The 21,780-nt window shown below is 39.6% G+C and overlaps 3 protein-coding genes across 5 annotated transcripts in view; 2 read left to right on the top strand and 1 right to left on the bottom strand.

The window, feature by feature from the left end:
- Positions 1 to 6,217: 6,217 nt before the first annotated feature.
- BAG5 (BAG cochaperone 5) lies at positions 6,218 to 11,057 on the bottom strand. 2 transcript variants are annotated; one of them, XM_032189445.1, is made up of 2 exons: positions 10,975 to 11,057; positions 6,218 to 10,705 (listed from the first exon to the last, which is right to left on the bottom strand). In XM_032189445.1, exon 2 carries the CDS (start codon positions 10,675 to 10,677, stop codon positions 9,325 to 9,327), a length of 1,353 nt encoding a protein of 450 aa, XP_032045336.1. In that variant the 5' UTR covers positions 10,678 to 10,705; positions 10,975 to 11,057; the 3' UTR covers positions 6,218 to 9,324. The 2 variants fall into 2 exon arrangements, with proteins under 2 accessions (XP_032045336.1, XP_032045337.1); XM_032189446.1 differs by lacking the exon at positions 10,975 to 11,057 and adding an exon at positions 10,845 to 10,870.
- A 59-nt stretch (positions 11,058 to 11,116) lies between these two features.
- LOC116490345 (cytochrome c oxidase assembly factor 8) lies at positions 11,117 to 18,139 on the top strand. The gene is made up of 5 exons (XM_032189448.1): positions 11,117 to 11,209; positions 11,820 to 12,017; positions 13,116 to 13,179; positions 15,173 to 15,263; positions 17,885 to 18,139. Exons 1-5 carry the CDS (start codon positions 11,117 to 11,119, stop codon positions 17,988 to 17,990), a joined length of 552 nt encoding a protein of 183 aa, XP_032045339.1. The 3' UTR covers positions 17,991 to 18,139.
- KLC1 (kinesin light chain 1) overlaps positions 12,550 to 21,780 on the top strand; it is a 65,500-nt gene continuing 56,269 nt past the window's right edge. The window contains exon 1 of one of the 2 annotated variants that reach the window (XM_032189440.1): positions 12,550 to 12,787. The gene's annotated coding sequence lies outside the window, so the exon portion shown is untranslated. Of the gene's footprint in view, positions 12,788 to 13,119; positions 13,180 to 21,780 lie in introns of those variants that run through there. The other variant, XM_032189439.1, reaches the window with a different exon arrangement.

The raw sequence follows: 21,780 nt of genomic DNA, 5'->3' as shown, positions 1-21,780 counted from the left end.
GGCAGGGGCAAAAAAAATTGCAGGTGGGGGCAACCAGCCGTGCCTGGCATGTGGGGGCTCTACCCCACACAGCAAAGCTGTGCTCTCAACCTCACTGCAGGCAGGCTGGGGGCAGAAGCCAGCGGCATGGGTCTCGGTGTGTGAGATGAGACAGGTCTGGGCCCATGCAGGATCGTACACCGAACATGAGTCAACTCAGTGATGCTCTTGCAAGAAAGGTATTCTTGGCTGTATTTACAGGAACGTAATAGCTGAAGCATGAAAGGTAATTACGCCATGCTACTAATTGGTAATGACTCCCCAGCTGTGCTCCCGTGTCCATGTTTGGGAACAGTACTCAAAGGAATAGGCCCATAGTGAGCATCTATGGGAGAGCCACAGGCAACAGAAATTTAAATAACATGTGATGTTATTCTGTGATGCGGGATTAAAGGTGTTTGGATGCTCAATCTATAAAAGCAAATGCCCAAGGGGGAGGTGGGAGAACAGCCATTTTGTATAAATGGTAAGGGATTACTTATCTCTATTTTATTACTTCATAACTAATTACTTAATCACTCTCCAAACTCAAGCTGTAGGAGCAACTTTTTCTTCTTTTTGGCCATACCATATGGATAGCTATCTAGAAATACCCCAGAAAGCTCTCAGTGAGGTAGTGCCAAAATTGAAAGTGAAGCTGTGGTGACCACACAAATTTCCGCATGAAGTTCTGTGCAGCTTCTGTGAGCCAAGATCACTTTGACCCCTGCATTATGTACAAATATTACATCTGCTAGGCTCCAGTCATATAACATCATCCATATAGCATCATCCCATAGTCAGCTAGCGGGAATGCAATTGCATCATGAACAGGTGAATATAATTGTCATGTGACTGTCACTTTATCTTATTACCAGAAACATACACAGCATTGGAAACTGCATAGTCACTCTATGTCCAGAGCTTTTCCATGCTCAGGTCCCTGACATCTTCAGTTCAGCTGCTTTTGCTGAATATTTCTCTGAATTTGTATGAATGCAGCTGTATAAGATGAGATCAAAAACAGATTTTCCATGCTTTATCCTTGTGTTGACTGATTAACTCCTATCACCAACTTTTTAATGACGCCCTAACTAATTAGCAAAACCTGTCTAAGCCATTGTTGTCTTTGATTATTATCATCTGTGATTGTCTGGATCCAGGCCCTGACCCCAGCCCACTGTCTGAATTCCCAGCTTAACCTCAGACCTGCCTTATCAACAGACTGGACTGGCAATCTGGACTCTTGGCTGAGGCTGGGTATCGTTACCAGACCTGCCATGCCCTGCCTCCCCTGCTGTCATGCTGGCTCCCAGCACTTCATCCCATTCCCTGTCTTGCCCCCCTGACTCCTTCCATCAGCTGACTATATCAGCGATATCTGTATTTTTGTCATGTTGATGGTTACTCTTCTACCCTCTCATATTTTCCCATCTGTTGTTACAACTTCTTAATGTCTCTTTCTCTGTATCAGATATGAAGCTCAAAAAATCCTCCTAGGTATCTTATATCTTGGAGTTTCTCCACAATTACCAGAGACTTCATCCCAGCAATCCACGACATGGGAGCTCATGCAGAGTGCATGTCTTTTTTCAGGGTCTCCAGGCCTGATTAAGTGAGTAGACTTAATCTTTGCCAGAAACCTCAAGTAACAAATCCATCCTGAACCTAAGCTGTACAGTTTCCACCGGGACAGAGATACAATTCAGCCATCAGTGAAGTGTTGAAAACACTTTCTGTAAAAGAATTAGTAACTTGGGAAGGAAGTTGAGCTTGGGAAGAACAAAATGAACTAGAATAAACATAAAAATAAATAAATAAATAAAAGGAAAGATTTTTGACACAGAACTGAACTGAAGGGCTATGACAAGACAGAGACAAAATATGTCAGTAGCACAGAGAAATAAACATCTGAAAACAGGGATGCTGAGAAATTTTCAAAAAAACTGAATCAGAATGAGGTTGTTCTGAGCATTCCCAAAGCTCTACTGCATTTTGATATTATTATTTTTTATTTATTTATTTATTTATTAACATTACTTGCCCTCATTGCTCTAAACTTATTTAAACCTTTCAGAGAGCCTGTATCCTGCAGACTCCTAAGGATCCCTGGCATGCTTTTAGAAGCTCCTGAAAGGGAGCTGTTGTCAGTAGATTGCAATCTGCCACATTTATTTTTTGAGTTTATAATTTGAGAAAGGTTGGAAACCACAGCGTACACACCATATGAATGTTCCCTTGTATATGTATGGTTGGTAAGACACTTTGTAGGTTATTAGATAGTTTTTCTCACTGATTAGTACTCCTAATGTGTTCGGATTTGAAAACACATGTATATATTATGTCAGTGTAAACAGTTCCTCTACAATAAAGTCACACCTCATAAGCAGTTTCAAGTTTTAATAGATGATTTCAAAAGTCTTTGTCTTGAGTCAGGGCAGATCATCCCTGGGGAAGCTTTTAATATAGTTTTGATACTGTTGGACTTGCTTAAATTAACTCATGCTTCCAGTCAAGTGAAATGACCAGTGATAGCTTCTGATCTAAAAATCCCTCAGTACACTTGCATATGGTTTCTTCAAACAATAGCATTGCTACGCCTAATGCAAAAAAAAGCTCAGCAGAGGTTCAAAGTATTTCTGCTCCTTTTCTGCAGGTCACTCTGAATTGCTGACTGCTAGAACACCTGAATGGCAAAGCAGGCTGAGCATGAAAACAAGTGTATGAAGAAAGTACTAAAATAACTTTTTTTAATTTTTTTCCCACAGTTGTGCTGCTATGGATGTGATATTCACTTTTTCAGACTTCCTTTGAAACAATGCATTAATCAATGTACCTGTTGAAAGATACTGACTGACTTTGTGTTGGAGATTTTGCCATTTAGAACTGGAAAATCTCTTGAAAAATTGGAAAATACTGTTAAGGATTTGCTTTGAATCAACAGAGTAAAGATTTGCAAAAGACCTTGGCTTCTCTGGGTGTATCTGCTCCTTAGCCAAGTAAAACAGGAGCTGAGAGGAAATTCATCTGTGGCCTATAAATACATTCCAGACGACACAGTACAGGAAAAGAAAAGCTTCTCATGAGCGTGTTTGCTCTGGAAATTAGAAGGTTACTTAATCCTCGCAGCAATGATGCTTTGGAACAACCTTTCACTAGAGCAATGAGGCAAAGCCATTTTCAGATGAGGCTTTATTAGCTGGAAGGCCCATCCCATGGCTGTCTGACAAGAAATGACAGGGTGCCTGGGCCTGCTGGCAGACTCCCTTTCAAAACACAGCCTTACTTGTCACGGTGGGAACTCTTGGATGCCAAATATTCTGGAAAATCTGGCTTTTAGTAGGTTTCTGAAAGTGACCAGAGGCCACTCATTAATATCAATAAAAGGCTGAGCACTTCATATCTGCTTTTCAAGTGGTATTAACACGAGGCACCCAGAAGGTAAGAAATAGTCTGCAGATAATTGATAAATGACAACAGATTGATTTGAATAAAACAATTTTATGAAGGATTTTCCTTAAATAATAAAAAATAAAATCAGCATAAACAATTACCCTAATGATACCTTACTCGGGCTTGCTACCAGTCTTTTTACTATCCCTTCCAATTATCAGTTTATTACAGGATACAGTCTTCATCTCATACATGGTCTTCTGCAAGCCACACTGACATTCCAAGCGCAGGCTAAGGGTTGCCATTACCCAAAATTTCACAGTAAATGACAGTAATTACGGCATCCCTAGAGATGGGTGGCATCATCTTGCCCAAGGGTGCACTGGGGCTAACCCCCATCAACCAGAGGTTGGACTGTGCCCTGGAGAAGCACTTAGGGTGATGGTGGAAAACAGCATTGAACTGTGGGGTGTAGACTCCATATAACTGCAATGTGCATGGGAGCAGAGAGGAGCTTTGTTTTGCTTTCTTTTCTGGCACCATAAAACTAAAAGGCATTGAGCAAACAACTGCCTGACAACTTTACTAACATTTTGTTTTCCTCCAGACTTTCTTCTCTCTCTGTGGCCTTTTTAAACTTGTCTTAAAAACACCTTGGCAGTCATGATCTCAGACTTGTTTTTGAGTATCTGTTCAGGAGCTGATACAACTTGGGAACTAAACAAGACAGGACCTTATTAAGGACATTGAACTGCATCACTGTGCTTCTCTCCCTCGTGAGATGCTTTTGATTACCTTCCTGAAATACAGGTTTCACAAGGAACTCTGGCACAGAAGTTTGTCTGGCAAAACTAATTGAGGTGAAATGATCCAATTAAGAAGCACACTGCACTTCTCCATTTCTAATGGGAAACCCTGCTATGATTTATGTCCTGTAGGAAGAGTTTGCAGACTTAGAAAGAATCCTCCTTATATTGAGGCTGACAACTCATATTCATCCATATTTGGCAGTCCCCAGAACCAAATGCTGGCAGAGAGAAAGGATAAGCATTGTTCAAAGCCTTTGACAAAAGAGTTCATCTTCCTCAGCTTCTCCAGCTAATGACTAGCTTTCAACTTACGCGTGCATGCCTACTAATATAGCTGAAAGCATTACGTTTATTATCGTTTCATGTAGCAAAAGAGGATGACATCCACACCACCCAACATGTAGCACATGTCCTGCTGTGGCTCACATTGATCTAAAGCAAAAGCCTGACAGTTCCTTGGGACTATTGTCCTGGGGAGAATCCACCTTTATAATGAAAGTCCATAAGAAACAGGAGGACAGACACAGAACTCACTCAAAACATAAACTCCAAACATTTGAATGTGTCTCTGCTAGCAGGTTCCTCTAGCAGGAAAAGTTTTCCCAAATCCTGATGCTTAAATGTCTCCTGCTGGCAACCAGCTTAAACCCCCAGGCTTTCTATTTGTGAGTTCACTACCAAAGTACTTCTTTAAGTTCTCAGCTGAGAATTTTCCAAAGGAGAGGATACGCCTATATGGAAATAAAATAGAGAGATGCCACCGTTTTTCCAGCTAAACCATTTCGGGTACCTAAATCTGCATGTCTAAAACAAAGAATTCTCAGCAAGGCAAATTTTCTCCTTTCACAAGTAAAAAGCTGATGGAGACAAACAGGTCAGCCGAGCAACACCTAGGGCCATTGCCAAAATGCTTTACTAGTCTTTGAAGAATGTATTTCTCTTAAATAAGGTATATTATTAAAAGGGAGAGAAAGAAGATAGATTGGATTGTTACATACAGGCACATTCTATCTTTATAAACCTTATTCATATCTGATGTTTTCTGGATAAGAACTTACTGCATATAGTACTTCTGCATGACCACTTATGGCTTTTATTGCACAAACCGTTACCGTGCAACATGAAAGAGCACTTGAAAGCAACTGATTTGTGTTCCATATATGATTCATTTGTATTGCCTTCACCATATTCCATTACTAAGGCAGCACATTCTTACTGATCTGTAGGAGTTGACAGTGCCACCTTCTCTCCTTCTTTCCCCTGCAGAGATTGATCTATGCAGGTTGATCTAATGGCTTACTGCTATTCAAACACTTAGCATTTGTTCCCTAACCTGTAACCGCATGAACCACCCATTCAATTTACAGTAGCTCTGGCCCACATTCAGGCTTTTCTACAAGCCAATTTGATTCACGAAAGACATAAAAGCTGTATTTTCCCTTCCCCGTTTTTGCATTTTTTTTCTCCTGTTTTATTGCATTAAATCAGACCATAGGAGTTGGCCAAGCAGCAGGAACAGCACACAGGCAGCAGCTTTCTGAGCAGAAATAGAAGTACTGATTTCCAGCAGCAGTGAGCTGATAACTTGGCTTACTGCATCCTAAGAAAACATACTGAGCCATCAGGACAATCATGTGAACATGCCTCATCTATACAGCTCAGAATAAGATTAGTTTAACTTCTAAAGCCCAGAAGTGTGCAAGGCTATCACTGAAGGAAGAAAGCAAGCACCAACTGGTGTAATTATTGTAATACAGGGCTGAATGCGGGGAAAACCAGAAGACACCAGATTTAGGAAGTAGAGGTAGGAGTAGTTTCCACACAAATAACTTTATTTTCCTAAATACAGCAATGAAAAAGCAAACTCTTAAAGGAGGAAAAAAGAGAGTTTTATGTTTATATATTTAATTAAAATACTTTTTCTAAGACAAAAATCATTTACATTCTGATAACTCACATTCAGAAATAAATAAAGGCAGCAGGGCATAACATTCAAATCAATATCTAGTAAAAGGTAGTAACATTTTTATTAATAATAAGGAATACAACACTGCAATATTTAATCTTGAATTTGTATATACAAATGCCATATCCTACACAGCAATAACTCAAGACATATACACTATAGGAGCATGTACAATAATTTCTATTAAGTTGAAAAAGTAGGAACCATACGTCATGAAAGTCTCCAAACTGGTAACACAGAAAAACTCCTTTGAGAGATAAACAACAAACATTGAAATAGCAACAACAAAAAAAAATCTCAAAAAGAAATACAATTAACAAATAGAAATCATGATGTATGATTACCTCCCCAAAATATCCACTCGTTTATTTTGCTCTAAGATAGATTACACAGCACACAGAAAAGTTATTATATTTCAGTACAGTACTAAAACGCAAGCTTTTGCAATTTGGTCCATTTACATTTTGCTGATTATTTTAGCCTACCACACTGAAAGGAAAAGTCGTGTGTTCCTCAATCTTTGGATATAAAAAACAGTGTAACTACATTCTTCGGCACAAAAGCAAGATTTTGAGAAATGTCTGCCTTTTTTTTTTTTTTTTAAGCACATTTAGTTTTCATTCATGCAAAAACTGTGAATTAATCCCATTCCAAATGAGCATTTTACCATAAAATTTAAGTAGTCAATTGATTAGATTACAGAATGATGGAAAAAAAAAAAAAACTTATTTCACACGATATCTTGCTACTGAATTCTACTCAGTTAATCAAAATTAAGCTAACCTTAAACATTTGCCTTTTCAGAGATGCAGGCTTAACTTTCTATTCAGAAAAGCTTAAAGACAAGCAAATTTAAGAGAACACATCTGAAAACTATACTTACTCACTTTTACATAAGAACTTCAAACATTTATAAAGCTACATGTAACCTCCAAAGAACAGACACTGAATTGTCAAACAACCTACAGGTAACCACTGCAGACCTGACAGCAGTACAAAAGAAAAATGAGTAACATCATCGCACTTTCAAATTCTTATATTTCCTAAAGCCTTAAGTATAATTTAGAAGTCGCAGCTCAAACATGTAGAAATCTTGAAATGAGTAAAATAATTTGGGTTTAAAATATTAATTCTCTGGGTTAGCCATGTACTATATAAATACAGATTGGAATTTTACCTAGGGGAAATGTTTTTTTGAGGTAAGGACAGATAAATTCAACAGGTTAATATCTCCGAAGAAGCGGGGAGAATCCTCCAGCAAACGTTCTGGCATTGTCAAACTGTGCCTTAGGTACTGTACTTAATTGAAAAAATAGATTGTTTTTGGCAAGTAAATTGCAAATAAATCACGTGTACAATCAGAAACAAAATACATTCACTCTCTGAAGTTACACAGCCTTTCATCAACAACTGAAAGCACATTACAGAGTACGCATATTCTCTTCTTTTAGTAATAGGCACAGAAGTCTCCAGTCTCCGTATTTATTTTTAAATAAATAAAGTCATTTTTAAAGAGAATCTATTTTTCCCATATCTGATACTTATTCTCAGGACTCTATAGAACTATTCTCACATATTGTACTACATTAATTTCAGATATAGTAGAACTATGTATACAATAAATCCAGTTTGTAAAGATTACAAATGCATCAAGCCGCCAGTAAGCAGCTTCTGTATCTACATATGGTGGTGCAAGTTAGTGGTGTCATAAAGGCACTTGTCTCTCACAGATAGTATTGTCTTTTTAATCAGTTAAAAATATATATTATTTTTTTTTATAGTTTAACATCCAAAATGGTTTTTACTCCTTAAAGTGGTGCAAATTGTCACTTACAGAACAACAATTCATTAATTCAACATGAAAGAGCTAAGTGCAAAGTTTTCATAATTAAATATATCTCTATATATCAATTCAATTTAATGCCATGCTCGAAAAAAATGCCAAAAAACACGCTATAGTAGAAATGTGATTGGTGCTAGCAGCCACAAATAAAGGTAGGTACATAAAATAGTACAATCAAGCTTATTTATGAAGTTACTAAATCAATAAAGCAGTGAATTGTAAGGAGAGACATATGCCATGAGTTTTTTCTAAGACATGCCTGAAGCCACACCTGAGCAGTATGAAATATATAGCACACATTTACATCATTAGGGACACCTTTAGAGCTAGCTACCTAATTTTATAAAAATAATTTCAAAATGTTCATTCATTTCAAAGTGAATTCTGTTCTCATCAAATGTGAAAAGACAAGTCAAAAACAGATAAAACAGCAGAATTTAAAAAGACACAGAAGTAGCCACTAAGTCAAGTTCAGTGCAGTTTTCAGGTACTTATGGATGGCACTGTGAAATCCTCAAAATCCAATTTATCTGGTCAGTACATATCCATAGACTTTCCTCTCAAGTCTCAGTAGTTTAAAGCAAAAATATGAAAAAGGTTCCACCAGCAGAATACACGTTTTTGTAAATCATAGGTCTCAGGTCTTACAAAAAAATAGGCCTAAGTGGCTATGCCTATGTAAATGCTAATTTGAAGTTGTCATTATAGTTCTGTTACGTAAGAAATCTAAAGAGATCTAAACAACCAGAAAGGTGTGATGGATGGAATACATCAAGTACAAACCAAAAGCCAGCAGGTTCTTTGGCATTTAATACTTTCCATCATAACAGCACATTAAGAGTACATCCAGACTGCTATGAAGTTGCTGGAGAGAGCTTCATGCTTTAACACTAATTTTGGTGTCCCATCTTTTGTAAATAGTTCTGCCAGTACTGCACCATAAGGAGTTTTCTGCATCTTTGACAAATCTGCATTTTCTGAACATTGCACAAGGTTATCAAAATGAAAACAGGAAAAAAAAAAAGCCATGTGATCAACTATTAAGCTGCTCCTTCAGAGAACATTTCTTTGCTTATAGCAGTGACCAGAATTGCTGGTGTACTGACAGTTGCCATGGCAAATGGGTGACTGTGTGGGAGAGCACACATATAGCCAAGTCAACATTTTATGCAACCTCCGTGATTTAAGCAAGCATACAACACACAGCTTTTATTATGTGCTGCCACTGAAACTTTCAGTCTAGATAAAGTGCCAAAGGAAAAAAAAATGTTATCTCATGTTAGACCATGGCTGTTTCAATATTCCCACTCATCTGTTTTCATGTCCAGGTAGTAAAGAATATTCTGTGCCAGCTTTACTGCTTGCTTCCTGGCAGCCTTACACCGCTCATCACCTTGCGGATCAACAGCATCAAGTGCAAGAAGTTGTTTTGTAAGGAGTTCTTCCAGTCTCATGTAATTTTTATCTGTTCTGTTTCCATCAAATGAAATCACCTCCTGCTGAATTTGAGACAAGCTTCCAAGAACAGTCCAAACCGCTCTGTGAGACTGAGGTTCTGCAGCAGTTTGCTCTGGATACATTTGCCTTTTTCCGAGTGCTTCCTTTAAGTCAATGTACGTTATGAGAGCTTGCACTTCTATGACTGCTCTTCTCCTGGCTTCTCTAATACAAGGGTTTTTTCCTGGACTCACTTCATCTAACTGGGCAATTAATCCCTGCAGTTCTGCTTTGGATCCCAAATACAAATCAGAAGCATTCTCTGTTTTTAAAAGTAAAGAATTAACTTCCTTCATTTTCTTGCGGATCTCTTCGATTTTTAGAATGGACTGGTTTTGTGCCAAATCATAAGCATGCGTAGAATTTGCTTCTTCTTCCAAGTCCAGGTATTTTTGCAATTTATTGATCTCTTCCACTACTTCCTTTCTGTAATTTCTTATTTCCGTGCGACCACAGACATCTAAAGCATCCAAATCAGCAATAAGGCCTGTAAGCACACAGGATAAATGCCTGCAGGTATCATTACTACTCACTCCCATTAGAAGCGCAATAAGAGTTCCTCTCGCTTTGTTCACCTCACACATTACAGAGTTAATTTTGGAGACAGAAGGATGCGCATCATTAGAGAGTGGCAGGGAGAGTTGCTGCTTCACGCAGCTTTCTATAATCTCCTGAACAGCACATACTTTGGTCAGCGTGCGATATCTCGCTTTGCGTAAGGAAACTTTCCCTCCGGTTTTCACCTGGGTAAGCCTCAGAATGATGTCCTGAATGCCTTCTTCAAACTCATCGTTGATGCAGTTGCCCCCTTTGTAGAAAGGCGTAATCTCGCGCTCCACAAGTGCCTGCGCCTCCTTGAATATCGCCTCAATCTCCAGTCTGCGCGGATGGTTGGCATTTTGCTCCAGCTCCTTCAGCAGCCTCTCGGTCTCCTGAGCAGCTCGCTTCCTGGCTTGCTGGATGTCCCCTTTCCCCTCGGTGTCTACGGAATCGATTTCAAAAAGCTGCTTGGTGAGCGACCGCTCCAGCTTCTTGTAATCCCGGTCGGTGGACAAACCGCTGAAGACAACCACCTGCTGTTCGATCTCCTTCACCTCCTTCTGGATTTCGTGCAACCGTTTGATGGATGGGTGTTGGTTCCCCATGTCCATTCTCCTCTCCCGGCCGCCGTCAGACGAACTGCAAGGACAGGAGACCCGCGATCAGCCCCCACCCAGCACCTGGGCGCTGCGGCCGCCTTAAAACCCCTGCGGCCAGCGGGGCTTCACCCCCCTACCGAGCCTCCCCCGCTCCTCCCGGCCCGCTGCCGAGGCCTCACCGCGGCCCTCCGTGCTCCTGCCCCGCTCCTCCCTCCCTTCCCCGCCCGCTCCGGGAGGTGCCGGGGGAGGGGGGCAACCGAGCTCCGCAGCGCAGCGCTCCCCTCCCGGCCCAACCCTCCACCTCCTCACCCGCCCCGGCTGAGGCACCCGCGGCCCGGCGCGGCGCTGCGCCACGGCGGCGGCAGCGAGGGAGGAGGAGGAGGAGGAGGAGGAGGGCTGAAGGCCACGGCCCCTTCCCGCAGCACCGCCTCCAGCCCTGCCCCTGCGCGAGATGGCGGCCGCCAGGGCCGGGCGGGCGCTGAGGGCGGCGGGGGGAAGCTGCTGCCACCGCTGCTCCTCCTCCTCCTCCTCGGGCGGCGGAGCGGTAAATCCCCAGCCCGCAGCCGCCCGGGGAGGCTGTGAGGGGAAGGAGGGGAAGGGAAGGGCCGGGGGGAGACCGCGGTGGGGCTGGGGGGAGGCGGGATGAGAGCCCGCGGTGCCCCCCGGGTGTCCGGGAGGTGCTTGTTGAACGCTGAGGGGGGTGAGGGGTGAAGGGCAAAGGGGGCAAAATGATTCCCCAGCTGGAGGGGGGGAGCCCCCTGCTCCGGAGCCGAGCCTAAAAAGCTGCGGGCAGGCACTGGGGGGGCTGGCACACAGACCGGGTCCTGCCAGCGAGCGTCCTGGAGCATCTGTGGTACAAAAAAACAAACGCGGGGAAGTCCTTAAAATCGTGATTTATGGCTGTTGGGGAAAGAGTTGAAGGTGTCCTCTATGGGATAGATTTCTAAGTAAAGGTAAAAAATTAAATACATCGCAAATTTCAGTCGAGGTAAACAAAGGCGTGTAACTTCTGGACGCGTTACAATTACACGTTTTAAGGCTGTGTGGAGACTGTTGCACGGCTGTACGGGGTTTTAGAGGTTGCTTCGAGTTGTGATGTCCACAAAAACGCTGCTGAAGTGCTCCTAATAACGAGCCCCGTCCGTGTTTTCAAGGGCCCGGGTTTCCGCCCGCCGCCGCACTCCCGCCACGACTGGATCGGGCCCCCCGACCGGCTGTCCAACCTGCGGCCCGTCATCTTCCATGTGCCGCGGGACGAGTCCGCCCTGGAGCGGCGCCTGCGGGAGGCCCGGCAGGACGCCCAGGCCTGGAACCAGCGCTTCTGGGCGCAGCAGAACGCCGCCTTCCAGCAGGTGAGCGGGGCCGCTGGGCGGCGCTGGCAGGCTGCGAGTTTGGGCGGTGATCCTCGGTTTTAAGAGGGTTTGGGTGGCTGGGCAGGAGGTAACCTTCAGCTGTGCCTCCTGCGCTGCCTGGCTATCTCATATAGTCACCAAAAACCCGCGATTTCTAGTATTCAGTTCTGCCTACAATCATTTATTAGCTTTTACTCTTCCTACATATTTTTTTTAAGATGTGCAGTATCTACCTGGAAATGATGTTTTGTCACTGTTTGCAATATTAACCTCCAAGTCTCTTACAAAGCTACAGATCCCGTGTATTCAATTGCTATCGAGTGATATTTGCCCTCTGTTTTTTCGTACCGTGCACTGAAAGCATCAGGCTGTAGCCACCTTGCATGCACAGCCTGTGTGTGACTGGAGCTGCTGTTGAAAATGACGCTGCAGATTTTCTTGCTCTGTTACGGGAGAGAAATTAGATGTAATCACTAAGGGTAAATAAAAGGCCATGCCCTGTTGCCTGGCTAAGCTGAAAGCAGGAACATGTTTAGTTGTGGTCTGCCTTTTTTCTGATTGCACTATTGGTTAGGAGACACTGAATTTTGTTGGAAGAAGAATAATGGTTCAGAATTCACTGTTATTTCTGATGGTCTTCGATCATCATATCCTCCCAAAACTTGTGAAGATCTTGGGGAGGGGAAATGAATTTTTTTTTTAATTTTAATTCCATAGAACTGCTTATTAATCTTGAAAAAAATATGTAAGGAGAATTACTCTATTTTCATGTAAGTAACTTCAATTTCTAAGTCTGCGTGTTTTTTCTGTATGCAGAAATTCTCGGTTAAACTGTGGAGACTAGCTGGGTTGTACATCTTTTGTAAACTTAAGGTTTAGATCTAGCTAAACAATACCAAAGCTCAGTTATACCTTTATTCCAAAAATAAGTTGCATGTGTTTCAGCAGTGTTTGCACGAATCAGTTGATGAATGCAGCTAGCAGGATCTAAGTGAATATCAGACGGTATTGGGCACTAAGTTGTTATGTGATTTAAAAACAATGGTTAACTTTAAGGTATGAGTACCTCAAATTCTAATGTGGAAAAACGTGTTTTAGGAAAAAGAAGAATTTATTTATTCAAGACTGAAAGCCAAAGGTCTGGCAGTGAGAGATGAAACAGGTTAGTGGGATTGCCGTGTACAGTTCAGGATGTGTTTTGAATTTTGTTTAACTCTCAGTATTGTTTGTTTATGCTCTTTGTGTTCTGCCACAAGTAATTCTTCAGAGCAGGATTTGGAAGTGCTTTTTGGGAGCATGCATTTGGGGGGGTGAGATCTTCTCTTGCACTGTTAATCTTCTAATTCTTGCGTGCCCAGCATAAGGGAACATGCTAAAATCTTAATCAAATAATTTTAATAATTTTTCAGTATCAGGAGGAATGGGTTTTCATCTTTCACATCTCCTTAATGTGAGCAAGCTGAGCTAAACATACAGAGTATTTGTCTCAAGTGCATGTTACGGTTTGGCAGATAAATTCATACTCTTCATTCAGGTCCATTGTGTATTCAATTAATACAGTATTTTTCCTTGAGTGGAGAGTAAGACAGCTACTAAGAAAACAACAGCTGTTCTCTGACCTTCTTTGCCTGATCACAGTTGCTGTAAAATACTTGCCTCACTAATTCCTGATGTGAAATAGGAAACAAGATGCTTTCGTTATACAGTGAGCTGGCCATTGTAGTATTAGTTTGAACACTTTGTTTATAGAATAATGATTTATTTGACTTCAGTAAAGCATCTGCTGTGATGTTCTATACACTGCAGACCATTATGTTTCTCTTCTGTTCATCCCAGTGATCAGCGTGTGGTTGAAAAACAAATTAACTCCTGTTGTTAAGAAAAAAGCTTATTTTATATTGCTGTTTTGTTCTTTTTCTTCAATTTCTAGGATTAAAAAAAAAAAAAGCTTGTACATCCCTTATAATAAAATTATTGGCTGCACGTGTTGGATAGCTCTTTTTGTTCTACAACACAACTGCGTGCATGTGCATATATATAAATAAAAGTAAAATCTATATACATGTGTAGTTCGAAAAAAATTATATAAGAGAATCTTCAGTTTGCTGCTACCATTATGAAGAAACAAATTAACTATAGCTGTTAAGTAGGCAGCCTTCAAATACTATTATGATGAATTTATCCCATAGTATGTAAATCCACTGTATATCTTTAAATATTGACAAATTATACTGATCATGATGATATTGATCAATAATACACATTTCAATGGTTAGTCTCAGGTGCTTTAAAATGTATTTTGGAACAGTAACAAAAGTTGAATCGTACAGTTCTTTCTCTCATCACATCCACGTTCCCTGGGACATTCAAAGCTGACCACCAGACACTGAAAGTGTGCCAGAAAGTTTGCACAGGAATTAGAATTAAGAATATTTACTGTTTCTGCGGATGCTATTCTGTGGAATAGCTACGGACGTGCATTTCATGTACTGTGGAGAGAATACATCTCCTCTTATTTTCTACTCTATGTGAATGGCATGTTCAAAGTCAGACGCATACTCTCGTACTTCACAAAAGAATTGTCTACCGTATCGTTAATAAATGTGACATCTCAGAACACATGCTTTTTGGTATAAGTTACTTTAAATTTACCAACGGTGACAGAAAAAAATTGTACCTTTGAAAATATCTTGACAGTCACAAGTAGTGTTTTTTCTGTACTTACAGACTTACTTTAGACATGGAAACATAAGTTACTAAGTGCTCTTACTGGTGCTGTTTAGACTTTGGACCTATGAGAAATTAATGTTAATCAAAGGATAGATACTCCTAGGTCAATTATCTTTTTTTGATAAGTTTTTGATAAGTTTTTGATAAGTTTTTTTGATAATGTAAGACCTGTTAAACATCATCACTTTCACAAGTTACAAGGGCTTAAGAGTTACCGTGTCAGTTTCAAAATGATCAGTGGCTTTTAATCTGCTGTGTTCCCTTGAAAAATTTTAAAAGGTTAAAAGACAAAAGCGTAATAACATATTCAAGGTTACACAAGAACCCTGTAAAAGCAAGGAGTCAGACCTAGCTCTCCTGAATCTGAACCCAGTATTTTAATATGAAGATCATCTTCACATTCTTATGCCAAAACTTATTTTCAGGTCAAAAAGCAACACTGAATGCAGAAGAAATGGCTGACTTTTACAAGGACTTTCTAAGTAAAAATTTTAGAAAGCATATGCATTATAACAGGTATGTAGATGGTATTTATGTTGACTGTAAGATCACAAAATCATAGAATGGTTTGGGTTGGAAGGGACCTTAAAATCATCTAGTTCCAACCCCCCTGCCATGGGGAGGGACACCTTCTGCTCGAGCAGGTTGTAGTCTAGCCAAAAAGCATAGGATCAGACTTAAAAAGTTATAAAACTCTCATTTATAATTTTTTTAATGCTATTATTAGCATTTGACAGAAATTTGCATTATCATTTGAGTTCTTCCACTGTTCATTGTTGATTTTGTGGAGAATGGAATCTGGTGTCATTCCTTCCTGAAACTGCAGAGAGACAATATCAGGCCCTCAAGTTTTTCGCCTTATGGGATGGATATTTTTGTGCTGCCAACTGAAACTGATAAATGTATGAGTAAAACAATTGAAATTTCTGTATAACATACTCTAGTTAACTCCTAAATTAAGTAAGGATTTACTGATCTAGTAAATATCACTTGTCTCAAGCGAAAATCATTTAGTAAGAGTAATAATTAGTATTCTTATTTGTTTTTATTATTTTGCAAGTATATGTTCAAAGTGAAATTGACTGGCTTTGTGTTTGGGAGTTTTTTGTGTGGTGAAGCCTTAGTAAAATGATCCCCTGCACTCATCCTGAATAGAACTTTGGCTACAGTTGGGTAAGCCCACAGCCACCCAGTCTCCTCAAATCTGCTGCTTTTTATGTGTCACTGTTTGTACAACAACTTGATAAACTGGATTGGGGATCTGAAACAACTGAGAAATGACTTGCAAATTCACATTACCACCCTGCAAGTAGCTGTGCACGCTTGGTGAAGAGCTAGATACAAGGAAGCAGAAAGAGGACAGTACTTAATCCAGTTACAGTTGCACTGCCCACTGTGCGTGAAATCAGAACTTATTTTTATTTTTTTATTGGGTTGAAAGATGATTGGGCTCCAAGGTCCCAAGTGTTCTTGGGTTCCTGATCATGTAACATAAGGGAGAATTCTACTGCAACTGTAATTGACCTACAATAAAATGTGATTTAGAGTTGTACATATTGTGCATATAATATAATGTTATACTGTAAGAACAATTTGCAGTTTTACTGCAAGAAGCAGACACATCTTCGGAGGGAGGCAAAAAAAAAACAACACAACTGAACAGCATGAAAATACGGAAAGGTTAAAAAAATATATCATTTTTGATAAAAGGATTGCTGTTCAAATTGCCTATGGTATATTAACTAATGATTGATCAAGCAAATAGTTTATCTTAGAATTGACCATCAGAGGCCATTGCTGTAGTCAGCTCAGGCTAGTGTCCCATCTTCTAGGTAATATCATTCAGGCTCTTCTTCTAAATATTCCTTGGTTTTGCTTTGTTCTAAAATCAGCTGGGCAGCTGTGCTGTAGTTTCAAAGTGGAAATGCACAGCCGTGAAAGCAGTGGAGCTTAGAAGCATTCTGATCTTCAAGGGGTCACATTCATAAAGATTTTTTAATGCACTTAGCATAGCTCTTTTGCAGAGATGCCAGCTGGCCTGAAAACTGGCTGCTGAAATATTTAAACTTCTAAACTTTAGGTAGAATTGAGACAATGACTGTGCATAGACACTATGAATATAGTTCAGGGTACTGAGACTGGAAATAGTCTAGTTTAAAAAAAATCAAGAAGGGCATAGGAAATGAGACATGACAGGGGAAAAGAAACAGTTGCAGTGTTAGCGTGATATTTTGATTTAACATGACATTTTAGGGGGTAGCTCAGTGCTTCTTGTCAGTGTGATTTTGGCTGCCATCCTTACTGAGAGGTTAATATCTCAGGTTTAAGTTAATCTGTACATACTAGGTTTCTAACAGAGATCTGAAAGAAGACCTAAATTCCAGGTGTAATGTAATATTCCCTGTTACTTCTACCATAAACATATTCAATAGTTCCTTGTGCAGAATTTTACAAAGCAGGGGAGGGATCCTTGATGGAAACCTGAAGGAAATGATTAAATTAGTTCGTAATAGGGGCACGAATTTGAAGCAAATTCCCAGAGATTAAAAATGGGTATATTTTGAATTGATTCTACAAGTCATGCATGCAAGATGACTAACTTTGGCAATACTAAAGGCATCGTAGTTAAGATACTGCTTTAGAAACAAAATGTTTCTTGTATTGGGTTATATAACTAGGCTTTGGAGTATGATTTTTTCTCCCTTCAGAGATAAGCAGTTATATCCTTTTCAATACATGCATCTTCATGTGTGCACAAATCTTACCTGCAGTACAGCACTGGCAGTACGTAAGTTCTTACAGATAGCTTGATGACCTGCTAAAACATGAAATTTGGTTCCACTTACTTTATCTTATATGATTTCAAATGCAATTAGTCGTAAAATTATTCATCTCCTAACTTTTTTTTTTACAGATAAAGTTTGAATAGCTGTAGCCGTATCTTCCATGTGCAATCTGTTCATACAGAGATATTTTTTTTAAGTTATTTAGATAGAAGTGTAACCGCAAAGAATGGAAGGTGTAGGTCAACACTGAATTGTCATTTGTAAATGCCAAAGGGTATTTTAATATAATTGTGTACCTTTTTCCTGTTCTTGTTCTGTGTGCTGGTTGTTTTCCTGGCTTTGGAATCCAAGAGATTGGTATAAACGTAACTTTACAATCACATTCCTCATGGGACAAGTAGCACTGGTGAGAGCTCTGAGGTGGCTTCGCTGGAAAAAGAAAAGTGTTGGAAATTAGTGATCTCAGCTCCGTGAAGAATGCAACAGTAGCTAGGCCTGCTACAAACGTGTTAATAGTGATGTTCAGAATCTGAATGTCTAATGTAGTAATTGCTTGCATCTGTTTTTTAGACTATGTAAATAAAGGTTGCTATTGGTCTTAATTTATAATTGCTACTTAGACTTTTTTTTACCTTTTATTTCAAGAATATCTAAAACATTCCCCGTCCAAAATAACCAAGAAAACTATCAAAAGCTTTCTTCATCTATATTAAATGGAACATATCTCTTCTGTCACATTTCTACTGCAGAGACATAGCTCATACAACATGGTTCAGTATGCTGTGCCCGAACTTTGGTCAGAGAAAGTCTTCAACTATATTAGCATGTAACACAAAAATGTCTCATTTTGCAGCGGTTGTCTAGGGCAGGAGTTACCCACAGTAATACAACATGTTTGAAGGAACAAGTATGACTTGTGAGAGTATACACACTATTGATTTAGAATAATCCATTTTTAAAAAATGTGACTTTCTATTTTTAATGCAATTTTAATATAAAATTTCAGATAAATGACTAAAGCAATAGATAGGGTCTTCTTAGATAGAACATCCAGAGTATGGAAAATTCAGTGTCTTATCATACCGTTCAATGGACTGATTGTTTTGATGCAGTGCTTACTGAGAGGATCTTTTTATAAAAAGTATGCTGTCAATGAAGCATGTTTCCCCAAAGCTACACTGTAGGGAAGGTTCTGGTTTTGGAAACGTGAGTTCTGTAGCCATTGACCTGTTTTTCCTATCTAAACATGGCATGATTTATTCATAAGCTTTTTCAGCTTGAGCAAAAATTGGCTTGTTGGTACTAATGAACTAATGATTCGTCTGGAAAATTAAATATTAATGAGACCATAATGGATCACAGTGTTTCATACAATGATGATATCATTGGGGTTAAAATGGTCACTGAATTGTGGTTCTAATAGGTGTGTTATTAGTAAATTAACATATCTATTAATAGTGTCTGAGGTGGAAAAACAGTGGTTCTAGGAGAATATTATTTGTGAATGCTATTTACTACATCAAAGGTAAAAGGTATATATTTATTAAAAAGATAGAAAATTATATGTTTATTTAGGGAAATATGGTTTTGAAACAGATTACTGTGGCTATGTAAATGTAATTCTTCAGGGCTTTACATTAAATCACATGTTGCAGCATGTGTGCTTTGACCACAGTGTGAATGCACATTTTAATAAACAATTTCAATGTAAAATGTGGGAAAATGACTGGATAATGTATGAAAATATCTCCAAAAGGCAGAGACCAGAACCCCAGTGGACTGGTGGTTGATAGCCATATGTTCCGACAGCCCATGCTTAAGGTCCCCAAGGTAGTTTCACATGCTCTAAGTGGGTAGAGGTCAATCAAAAGAACCATTTCCATCTGAGCTGCTCACTTCTATTAACACAAACACTTTGGTGTCTGCCAGCTGAGCAAGACGAGGAAACTGACTCACTACTAGAACTAATCCAAGTAAAAAAAGTGGTAGATGTCAGTTGAATTAATGAGCCTCAGCATGCAGATAGAAGAATTCTACTGGTGGCATAAGGGAGATGTGGGAATGGAGATGGAAGGTTTGGATCGCACTTCAGTCAACTCGCAGTAGTTGTGAAACTACTTCAAATCTCTGCTCTGTTTCATTGGAGCTACTCCTTAGTATGCAACAGGGAACACTTTCAGTAACAAAAACACAGTTACAAAACTGACTTCTGAGTATGTATTCGTATGTCAGTCACCTGAAAACAAGGTAATCGGCATAAGAGGGATCATATGGGGATTCTGCTCTGAGATACTTGTAGGTGAAGTTCCTGCCTGTAAGGCATTTCCTTCATTAAGGTTCTGTGTGGCTTGCTGGGCTCCTTCGTCTAAAGCCTACCGAAGAAGCAAGGCATGTGTTGATTCGGTAAGCGGTGAGCTCTGATTTAGAATATCTAATAAAGCCACCGTGAAAAGATGCTATTAAAAGTGATCCATCTGAAATTCTGAGTCTCATTACCAAAACCACATACATTTACCAAGATAATTACACTTTCTGAAGTCAAAGGCCGTATCATTTTTGCATTAATTTTGGTGTTTTTTTCTTGACTCAGAACAGTTGTAGTAATGCGAGCTGCTTTCACTTATTATTGATTATAAATCCTTTATGCATCAAAGCAAGAAAGAGGAGCACCCATAGACTACTGAAAATAACTTTATGTATACAAAGGCCTGCTACAGTAACGAGCTACTGAAATAGATCAAAGAGTGACTTTTCAATGTACGTTATCTGAGTATAGGAAAAATGCTGAGGAGTGTTCTCATCATCTGGGTATTTAGCTAATCCTGTCAGAAGGAACAGCAATATTTCATATTTAGTAGTGTCAGCATGTGTCTTTTTAATCTGTCTCATCCATAAATGCATAATAAAACAACAACGTTTTGGTAATATTCAACTAATTTTAGAAGGTTTGTAATGACTTGGAGATGGTTGTGTTCTGGGAATCCTGGGGGGGGGGGGGTGTTAATTCTTTTGCTAAGAATTTCTCTACTGGAGCATTTATTTCAATAGAATATGAGAGGGGTAGGAAGAAGTGTCAGATGAGAGTTGACAGGCAGACAAACTAAAGGTTGGTTTGAAGTGATTCCAGCGCCCTGAAGGATCTGAACACCTTAACCTTTGTGAAATAAATCACATTTCTCAATTTTATTACAGTTTCAGAAGTAATGGTAGAAACTACTGAGAATGTTTAACTGAAAATTCCTAGTGAAAAAGTTTAGTTCAAAAGTCCAATTTGTTATGTAGAAGCTGACACTTTATTGCCTCTTTTTAAGGGGGCTCTTCTGTTTGCAATTTTCAACTTCCACTGTCACTAAGCAATATTAGTAACCTACAGGGCAATCAGATTTAGCCAAATGAGAATTTAATTTACATCCTGCCCAGAGGGCAAGGGCCATGCTTTTGCATAAGGACTGGGAGATTGAAGTATTTTCAGGAAATAATAATGTATGTCTGGACCTCTAATATACACAAATAACATGTTTATATTAAAAAATGTATCCCCTGATTGTTGTAATCTGAGTCACAAAGCAATAAACCCATAAATAAATACTCAGGTTCGTTACTTAAAAAATAACAAATGCAATTTACTTTATTTCTTATGAGTTTATTTCTTAAATGGTTATTTCTTAAGTACTTGGAATGTAATCATCTTGAAATGCATTCTCATCAATAGTCATTACTGCAGAAATTATTTCTTTGTACCCGGACTTTGCATTCGTTAATGGATTAGGATCTACCCACGTATTCTGAGATTTAGTTGACTGACGTATTCAAATAGCTGATGCTGCGGAAGTGCAAAAGCAGTACTTTTGGCTAGAAATAGCAAAGACAAAAGATTACATGATTTCTTTTAATACGTGATATTATTCAGGAGAAATATTTTATAGTACTACCCACTGTCTCAATCAGAGTTTTAGAAGCCACGTAAATGCTCTGAAGACAACATCTTTGTTTCTTACGGCAGCCTGTGTTGTCTTACTGGTACTAATGAGATACCCACTGAATCTATTCCTTACGTTTTGGAGGGAAAAGCACGGTGATTTTTTGTTCTGGTGTACTCAGGTTCTCATCCTTAGGGCTGGCTCAGGTGTGTTCTCAGCAGGGCCTGCAAGGGCAGGAGACAGCAAGAATGGCTGCGTGCATTGCTTGGCTGCTGGGACTGCCAGGAGGCAATTAGCACTTAGTATAAACTGGAGGAGCCCTGAAGC

Source organism: Aythya fuligula, chromosome 5 (assembly GCF_009819795.1).
Source record: "Aythya fuligula isolate bAytFul2 chromosome 5, bAytFul2.pri, whole genome shotgun sequence".
Taxonomy (NCBI): Eukaryota; Metazoa; Chordata; class Aves; order Anseriformes; family Anatidae; genus Aythya; species Aythya fuligula.
This window is presented reverse-complemented; position numbering and strand designations above follow the sequence as displayed.